At 45.6% G+C, this 9864-nt stretch overlaps 1 protein-coding gene across 1 annotated transcript in view; it reads right to left on the bottom strand.

Annotated features, from left to right (window-relative positions):
- SLC7A10 (solute carrier family 7 (neutral amino acid transporter light chain, asc system), member 10) overlaps positions 1–9864 on the bottom strand; it is a 29916-nt gene that overhangs the window by 4052 nt on the left and 16000 nt on the right. Inside the window, exons 3-8 of the mRNA XM_009320322.1 lie at positions 6536–6687; positions 5631–5756; positions 4473–4626; positions 2635–2758; positions 2436–2539; positions 1190–1286 (exon numbers count right to left, since the gene is read on the bottom strand). Of these exons, the coding sequence (XP_009318597.1) occupies positions 1190–1286; positions 2436–2539; positions 2635–2758; positions 4473–4626; positions 5631–5756; positions 6536–6687 (757 nt within the window). The remainder of the gene's footprint in view (positions 1–1189; positions 1287–2435; positions 2540–2634; positions 2759–4472; positions 4627–5630; positions 5757–6535; positions 6688–9864) is intronic.

Genomic DNA, 9864 nt, shown 5'->3' with positions numbered 1-9864 from the left:
AAAGCCTCAGCTAGATGGGTATTTTGTCATAGAAGTGGAATGTGCAGGAGGCTTATTTGGTGAAATTTGGTCTGGGTGTATTGTGCCAGAATTGCTGTTAGAGCCAGGAGACACAGAAACGTGCGCCTTCCTAGTGCATCTGGGGTCAAACCCTTGCTGTTTTGATATCAGTGGCAAATCTGCAGTTGGCAGCAGTTGATGCATTTCAGAGATTGAGCAGTTGAGATTTCAAGCAAACGCCCTTCAGGGAATTCCCTTGCTCGGGCCACACAGCTGGGGACGGCAGCACCAGGAATCATTTCCCTCTTTAACATCTTCTATGCCGCAGTAAAACCCATCACATATTCTAGCTTCACTATTGGTAAAAGTGTATAAAGCTCTTTGTTTCAAATAACTTCTGTAAGTCATTAGTATCGTGGACATTTATGCTGTATAAAAAGTTAGAGAAATCTTCCCGCAGGAGCACACTGGCAACCTGACCAGCCCCAAGCCCTCCCAACACTTGGCCCATTGGTTTCTGATCTTTGCAGGTGTATGCCTGATGTACCATTCAGCAGATGCTTTATTCAGGGCCACTGTAATCATTGTCCCTACTCAATTTTTTGGCTCACAGAAAAGAAATACCCCTGGTCCTCAGAGCACTGCCCGATCATCCCTCACAAGATGTCTTGCCCACTGAGAGTAAGTAACTTTTGGAGCACTTTGTCCTCTCCCTGGTACCCACCATGTCTCTGGCTTTGGTGTCAGGTTCTAAACAGCCCTGATCGAGTGATATTAGCAGTGACCATGGAGATTTCCAAATGTTTGTGGAAAGCAGGCAAAATTGGTCAAAAGAGCTTGTCTTTTCTTAAATGAAGTACCTCTGTTTCAAAAGCCAGTCTCTATCTCTGCTGTGGGTAGGACAAGTGGTAATGGGCTTATATTGCAGCTCAAGTTAGGTATGAGGGAAACCTTCCAAGCGTCACAGGTGGTTGGGAGAGGGAGAGGTTATTTCGGAGGCTGAAGACTGCTCCTCTCTGGGGCCATCAGAGCTGCTCAGCCAACACCCACAAGCAGCACTCCAAGGCTACTTGCTTCTCCTCCTCTGGGGTAAAATGGCCTCTCAAGGATTTTTTCAGCTCTCCTCTCCGTGATTCAGTATTTCTAAGAGCAGGTTACAGGGTGACAGAGCAGGGATGTTAAAACTTACACAGACGAGCAGGGCGGGGATGGGCGTGCAGTGCTTGACGTGGATCATGGCAAGCAAACTTGGCAAATGGCCTTCTCGGGCACCGGAGAAACATAACCTGGAAATAAGAATAGTAATGCTGAATCCACTGCGTGCACAACAGCCTCTTCAATATCTATTAGAGCCATATAACGTCTCTAATCTCAACCGCCCGCATTGGCCTTGCTGTGGAAGGGAGCTGTGGCCTGTGGGTGCTGGGCTGTGACTGGGGAAATGACTAGAGACTGCCTGTGTAACCTGGCGTAAGTTATTTAAACTAGACCCTTCGGTATATGAGGCCTTTAATGGCTAATGTCATCCGTGAAATGACCTGCTCTGAGATGCTGAATTACCTCTGAGGAGGAGGGCCAAAATCTGTCTGGTCCCTGCCTGCTGGTCAGTGTTGCTTCTTTACCCAGGGTGGGATGAATACTGTGAAGGTTGTGTGGTGCTCAGCCATACATAGCCAAGGCATAAAAACCCTCATAGATAATATTTCCAGTGTCAAAAGGGTTTTGGATAGGATTTAACATGCCTTAAGATTTCACTTTTAAGTGCATAACCTGTTACATATGCACTCAGATTTGTTGCATCTCATTATACTCATGGAAGTGCTCAGATAAATAACTTTCCTGACGTACTTAAGACTTGAGTTGTTTCCTCAAAAAAAAAATTGTAACTTTTTAATTAAGTTCAGAGAGGTCAATTAGTATAAATAGACTTTATAGACTACAACATAACAGACTTTACAGATTCTGGCCCCACTATCAGCAGTGTGCATGCAAAGCATCTTGCCTGAAAGGAGTTTTTCCAGCACGGGAATGAAAATGTCTGCAACTGGGAACAGCACCAGGCCCTAAAACTCCTCTTTGAGCGAAGCACAGTTTAGCTTGCAGCTAACTTTATTGATGTAAAATTGGAACTTTATTGATGTAAAATTACTTTGGTTCCACGCTAAAGCAGTGTTTGGCTCTTACTATGAGTTATTCCACATCTGCAGACACTTTCACTAGTTCATAAGGATTATTTTGCAAGAGATTCCACGATTCAATATTACATTCGCTTATTTGAAACAGAGCAATTCATAACTGAATGTATCCAACACGCCCAACAACAACCTCATGCTCTACAACACCCAAAATGTCTAGCTAGCGTTGCTTTAGCAAATGAAATTAAAACAGCCCCTCCCCAAATTAGATAACGTTCATAAAATTGTACTCCATCTAACCTTGATGAGGTAAAAAGGTATCCATTTATTCCTCCAAATGTAGATAGGGCCACTGAGACTGGCATAACCCAGGAAAAATAGCCCAGTAACTTTTCACCAAATGTCTAAAGCAACAGAAGGCAGAGAAACTGAAATACACTGCAAAGCACAGAACCGAAATCAAAGTGTATTTTAGACATCCAGGGAATGGTTTACTTACTACCGCCACAGCGTTGGAGGATAAGAGCTCTTGGGGTGACATGGCAGTGAAATATGCAATGTTGGTGAACGTATACACAAATGTCACCAATGGGATGGATATGAATATGGCACGAGGTAGGTTCCTAATAAAAGAATTAGGAGGGTAGAAAAGAAATTACAGTCATGCATAGCGAGACCACAACAACCGTGTACGGCCCGGGGGAGGTCACCCAGCTGGGGGGGTTCATTGGTTGTTTCTCTGGAGGGGAGCAGCGCTTCCATCGGCTCTTTGACCCAGTGCAGGTTGGAGAAGGCTAAAAGTGCTACGAAATGCCACATCTGCAGGAGAGCTCCCTGGGACAAAAATACCATGTGCTCCCTTTGGGTTGTTGGTTGGGATCGAGACAGTGTGTTGCTGAAAAATGAAATAGCTGTTTCTCAAAAGCCCTATGTACAGGCACCAGCGGTGGAATAAAATGCCTTGTTTTGCTTTACCTTCACCTGCCCTGAAAAGGAATGGGATCCTGTTGTTCAGGTGGCTTGGCCTTGGCCTTGGCCTTGGCCTTGGCCCATCCCATGCCGTAAACCCGGTCCGGTCATACAACACCATGGCAACCTACAGTAGTACAGATGTACTTGACCTCTGATCCAGAGACCTCCTTAGAGGTGGACACCTGAACCATTCTGTATCTAACGCAATAATGCATTTTTTGCTGTGTGTCAGATTTGGAAAAAAGTTTTTAAAAAATTTATTTAACCTTAGTTATTTTGAACAGATTTAGTAAAAATGGGAAGTGTTTTTGGTTATCCAATTATTTTTTTATGTTTTAGTTTCCCCTCAGAGGCTGCAAAAATAATTTTTAAAAAGGCCATTCACTCGTTTTTCTCTATTTCTCAACTAAGGCCATATTTGCCGTATTTAAGTCATAACTTTTCATTATGCAGCTTTGAAATTGTGGTGATCCATTAAAATGTTGGTGTTTTATTGAGGGAACACATTACCACACTTTCTTTATTCCTGCCAAGATGTCTGGACATGCACTTTGCCACTCACTAGTGTGAAGGCATATGCAGAGCCGCTCATAAGGCTGCAGCTTTAATTCATTCCCATCCAGGCTGTGTAATAGCTTAAATTCTCCTTGTTTAATTGCTGTGTGCATTGGATGCCCAGAAATAACTAACGCTTCGAGAGCTGCTCTTGGCATTTGTCATTCCACTTCATCAGCTCAGAAATGTTGAAACATTTGAGTTTTGCTTTACTAAACTAAAATTCACTTTCCCTCCAGCTTTCCCATTCTGCTCATGATAAATCATTTCCAAGCCCCTTCCTGTACCCAGGACCAGCAGCGACCCGACATTGGTCGCCCCGGCGGGCAGGTGCCCGCAGCCACGCTGGGGCAGGGAGGGCTGCCTTCACTGCGCAACAACTTTCTAATCTTCTCTTTCAGGTGTCTGTGGAAGATCCCCTTTGGATGAAAAAGCAAAGTGACTTCCAGCATAATTCAACATTTTTGTAATAGAAGTGATTCTCCCTATAGATACTTGTGGGGCATCTCATCAATGGTTAATTTTCTGCTATAGAAGCACTGTATGATTGAATAGTGCCATAAAGATACCACTTTGTCTATAGGATGGTTTGATTCAGTTAATGCCTTGTGCAATATATTTTTAATTTCAGTGATTCTTTAACTTGCCTGCTATCTGTTCTAAACAAAAAATCTCTCTCTCCTTTAGAAAGACTGGTCCCATAGAGGTGGAAGGACATTGCTGCAGCTTATTAAATGAATAATATTACCAGATGGCTCCAATGTCTCAGCACTTCAAGAAAATGTGGATGGCATGGAAATGGATACTTGCCTGCGGGGATCAACCAGTTCTTCTGTTACATAGTTCAAGAAGTTCCAGCCACTGAACGCAAATGACCCTTGAAGAAAAGCTAACGCTAAATGCCCCACGGATGGAGTCATCCAAAAATTGAATGCGTTGCTTGGTGTCAGCTCTTCATAGTTTCCTGCACAGAGAGCGCAAGCAAGAGGTTAAGCCACCCCTACCTACCAGAGACACTGGAAAAAAGGTAAACTTTTGCTTTTTATTCTTTATTTTTATTCTTTATTCTTTATTCGATTTGGGACTTCATGCTCTTCATGTCACCATGGGCTGGCATTGCACTTGCAGTGCTTTCTGCAGGACAGCGTCCTGGGGAGGCAGCTCGGGCTGTACGCACGGGCATCCCTCACTGCCACCTGTGCCGCAGCACCAGTGTCACCGCTGTGACTCATGGGACCCTTTGCCAACCTGCACTGTCTGAGGATGCCTCCTTAGCAGGGTAAATTCCTACCTGTTCTTAATGCGGTTTTCTTTTACAAGAATTTGGTGTTGTTTAGTAGAAATATTGAAAAATAAAATGTCTGTGGGGCTGGAAGATTTGTCAAGATTGTGGGACTATTACCACTGAGAAAACAAGTTTTCTGCTCTCTGTAAATGTCATATTTCATCTTCCTTTATATGACTCATCATATACACGATAAAAACATTGTGAGCCTTTTGTGTTTTCTGCTTTCCACTAAGTTGGTGAATCAGCGAGACTTTTTTTTGCCTATTTTTAATCTTATAAGTGATTTTTTGTAGGAAATAAGACTAGTGCCCAAAATGAAGCAGGTGTCTTCCTGCCCTGGGCAAGGCATCGCTTATTCATTTTCCACTCAGAGCACTTCAAATTTAAGGAACATACAACAGATTAAAAAATTTCAGTAACTATTCCGAAACATCCTCATCTGCTCTCCTTTGTTCTATCAAAACCGACAAGGTGGGCCGGAAAGAGACTTGTTTAAGGGGATACAGCTGATTTGTCCGTTGTGCCATCCTTTCCACGGCTGTGTGAGCATACAGCCCCACAGCTCGGCTAAACCCAGCGCTCATTTGGGTCAGTTTGTAAGGAGGAAACAGTGCAGTAAGTGGGAAAAATCAAGTCTATCAACAGCACCATACCCATGTTAGAGTTGTCTCACAGAGTACCTTTAAAGATCTGTATGAAGCCCACAATAATGATAAGGGCCAGGGCTAAGAGTTTTCCTGCTGTAAATATATCCTGAATGCGTGTTGCCCATCGAACGCTGGAGCTGTTCACCCAGGTCAGGAGGACTGGAGAGCAAAAGACTGAATTCAGTGAAATGAAATTATGTTTATTAAAGAACACACAGTCAAAGCATTGAGAAACACAGACTGACACGCATGTTCCTGTGGGGAGCTCTAGCATGGCCAGGAGTGAGGGTGAGGAGGAGCGTTGCCTTTCCCTAGGAGACTCCCAGCTGCCGGGGCATCCCTGGCAGCCAGCGGCCTTCCCCTCTCGGGCTCTGCTGGTTGGAGCTCCCCCCAGCTCTAGTAATTGTGCCCGAGTAGTACTCAATGTGCGGGGATCGCCACCTCCTCATGGAAACGGTGAACGTTTTCAGTCCCCGTAGCTCTGGTTTGCTTTTGCTGGCTCTGTAAGTAATCAATGCAGAGCCAGTGGCGTGCTGTGCTTCCTACATACTCGCATTTGTGAATGTAAAAGAAGACTAGGAAGGGCTCAAATGGTGGTGGGTAGCCTGTGCTGCTGGGTAAGCCATGCCGGTGGGTCACCCGTGCCGAGTGCTCATGGCTCTGCAGGGAGCATAGCACTGCCCTACGCCACAAGCTCACCTGCTGCCACTTTCCCCAGGACCTGCAGGGATTAGGGTGCCGTTGTGCCCCGCTCCAGCCCACTGTGCTTGCTGTAGGCAAGTGGGAAAGGACTGAATACCCTGCACCGGTCATGGTGCCTGTCCTGGGACCTCCCTGCTTGTCTTTTGGGTTGTGGCCGTGACCCCAGCCTGGCTGGAGCTGGGGTCCCATGTAAAACCGAGGCAATCTTTGTGCGTGTGCAAGAAGCAAATACTCACGTAAACACACCATGGAGAGGATCCTGGAGGCATTATAGGGGGGGATACAGTTAGGGAAGACAGGTTGCAGGACATAGTTTGAGAAGGTCAGCGCAATGACGGCCAGACTGGTCGGGTACATGATAAGCACGGCGCTCCACAGCAGCAGAAACCTGAAAAGACAAGAAAAAGCACAAGAAAGCAGTGCTGGGGGTGTGCTGGAGGAGGTAACGCACGCTCGGCTGTGCAGTGCTTCGGGACAGCTCCCAAGGCATCAGGACCGAGCACCTTCGTCCCGGTCACACCTAACAGTCACCTACTTGTGCCTCTCCTCATCCCTTTTCCCAGTGAAATCTGGATTTTAAATTAAACATTTTTAAGCAAAGCACAGTTTAGGAACGTATGGAAGAGTGAGGATGAGTGAGGATTATGCCCAGTGGGCATGCTTTGATTTAGCTCTGTATGTCAAAGTGAAAGCATCTCTGTTGTCCCTGGGCTGACGTGTTACCGCAGCAGGTGGCAGTCCCTACATTGAAGGAATCTCTGAAGTGTTTCGGCAGGGCGCCCAGCTGTGGGCCAGCTGCACTCTTGGGGCTGCTACTGGCTCCCTGCGGGACATTGGGGCATTTCTTGTCACTGTTGTGGTTGGCTCTGAGAGCTGCGCCAGGGCCGTTTAGTGCTGCAGTATTCTGCGATCGCTCAGCTGGGGTCCACCCAGGCTGGTTGTCTGCCTCCAACTGTAGCTGAAGATGATTGCACCGAATGAGGTAACCTTGCAAATATAAAGTGTGAGATATTTTGGTTTCTCACTCTGGGAAAAGGAAAAAAAAAACTTATCTTATAAAAGCAGCAGTGGATCTGGTTAGTGTTTTAAAATATTTGAAGTATTATTATTTCTGTAGTGAGAAGTAGTCATTGCAAGAAAGTGAAATCCTTCTTGCCGTGTACATACACACACAGATACATACACATTAATTCATTCATATACATGCACAAATGTAATGTGCAGGGACACCCAGCACAAATGAGGATCAGAAATGATATATCCAAATAAGACAGTATAATTTCCAGATTGCATGGGTTGCTCTTTTAAAGGCTGCTCCCTCCCAGCATGCTGCCTGCTGCCAGCCCCTTAAATCTGGCTCAGCTGGGGGAGTCCTTCTTGGTGCCTTTAACCTGGAGGGAGGGAGTGCTGCTTGCTGGGTGCTCCTTGGGCTGAGGCGGTAAGTGTCTCTCAGTCCCATCCTTTACTTTGCCTTGCTGTTTTTGAGAAGTATGGGGCAATCTGAAACTTCCTTTTTCTTATTAACTACCAGAGAGTTAATTTGGTAAACTGGCATGATGCAAGAGCTGGTTACCTTCCCAAATGGCACTGTTGTTTTTAAAACTCAGGGTTTTTTTACTTTCTCTTTATTTTATTTTGTTGTGTGACTCTTTTTTTTTTTTTTTTTTTTTTTTTTTTTTTTTTTTTTTTTTTTTTTTTTTTTCAATTTCTAAAGTTTTTCATCATGGTGTAGAGCAGTTTCCTCCAGTAATTGCTTTGTGCTATTCAGTGCTGTGGGTGGTGTATCCAGCTTGGGGCAGCTTTGCTTGCTGGGTGAGTTAACCCAGCTGGTCCCCACTGAAGCCTAAATATGACTTAGACTGCAATAATAATTTGCTGACAGAGTTAGGATGCTGGTGGTGCTGAGTGAGGTCAAGTTCAGCTCTCATTGTCCCTGTACAAGCCCCAGCTGTGTGTCCCTGGCAGTGCTGCTGCCAGCTGGCAGGGCTCAGGCAGAGCTGCATCCATGGGGCCATGGGGTTTGGTGGGCAGAGGCCACCAGCTCTTCCCTGTCACGTTTCTCTTAGCCCATACAATTTATGTAGGCCGAGAACTGTGTTCAGCTAAAAACGTTCAGTGGGGAGAATGACTCTGAAAACAGTATTTCAGGCAAAATTGGCCCTTGCTTCTGTGTTGTAATATGGAGTGCGTTACAGTTGATGTTGGGTAGAATATGGTTTAATGGGAATGTGAATAATTCAGTAGATTTCTGACAGTCAATTTGTTTCATGCTGAATTGAAATCCATGCAGGACTGATAACACCAATTAAAGTAAATGCAAAATTTTAGCAAAGGGTGACCAAGTTGCACTGTCAAATGGGAAGCTCAAAAAAGAGATGGCATTAAAATAAGAAAGAAGCTTGCCTAAGATGTATTCCCACTTTTATCTTGTTTTTCCAGGTAAGTTTTAACCAAAGCCTGGTTCTGAGAAAAAGATATCCACACTGGTCACTCAGATCGTGTTCATGTCCCTGAACATCCAGCTGCTGGGGCCGGGGCTGCACCGCTGAGCACTTGTCTTGCTCTTCTTGCAGTGCTGTCAGTGGCTGCCAGGGGCAGGATCAGGATCCAGAGGCCCAGCTGGCTGGGGATGGCTGTTCTTGAGTTAAATTGCTCATGGGGAAGTGGCATTTGCTGTGGCTGGCAGGCAGGAATTAATCCCAATATGATTATCCAACACTGAGCCTTCTAGGAAGTCTTTGCTTTTAAAGCACCACATTTTATCATCTGTTGTGTAGGAAGAGTTAAGAGCACAATCTCCTTAGCAAAGAACAACTGTTCCAGATCAGCTATAATTAATTTAAGTGACACAGGGCTGAAATTTCGTGCAGACATAACTGAGTTTTAGATGTCCTTGCTATTGCAGTGCACACAATTTGACAAATTGAGGTGCAAGCTGAAGGGCTGGAGGTATGCTTTCTGCCCTAGGCAGTAGTGCAGAGGGAGCGTAACCAGTGCTGGGAGCCCGAAGTCCAGCTCGAAGCAGGGAGATGTCATGGTGGAAGTGACACAGGGCTGAAATTTCGTGCAGACATAACTGAGTTTTAGATGTCCTTGCTATTGCAGTGCACACAATTTGACAAATTGAGGTGCAAGCTGAAGGGCTGGAGGTATGCTTTCTGCCCTAGGCAGTAGTGCAGAGGGAGCGTAACCAGTGCTGGGAGCCCGAAGTCCAGCTCGAAGCAGGGAGATGTCATGGTGGCACACCTGGAGTTACTTTGTCCAGCTCTTCAAATGGAAAGTGGGGGAATTACTGCCCCGAGGGCTGAGCTGTGGCACTGAGGATGTCAGGAGCTGAACCCTATCTGACAGGCTTTCACAGTTACTCAGTAATTTACAGCACTACAAGAACCTGAGAAGTTAAATCTTCTCTCATTGCTCACTAAGAAGTGATCAGACCTTTAGAAACAGGCTTGAGACAGTTGAATGTAGAGAAAAAAGAAGACGTAGCTGCTCTTGTGATATTCCCGTCCCCGTGTCCCCCCCCCCCCCCGGGCTTTGGGTGTTGGGGGGGAAAATATCACCT

The sequence above is a fragment of the Pygoscelis adeliae genome, unplaced genomic scaffold (genome assembly GCF_000699105.1).
Source record: "Pygoscelis adeliae isolate BGI_AS28 unplaced genomic scaffold, ASM69910v1 Scaffold62, whole genome shotgun sequence".
Lineage (NCBI taxonomy): Eukaryota > Metazoa > Chordata > Aves > Sphenisciformes > Spheniscidae > Pygoscelis > Pygoscelis adeliae.
The sequence above is the reverse complement of the archived record's forward strand: the minus strand, read 5'-3'. Positions and strand labels throughout refer to the sequence as shown.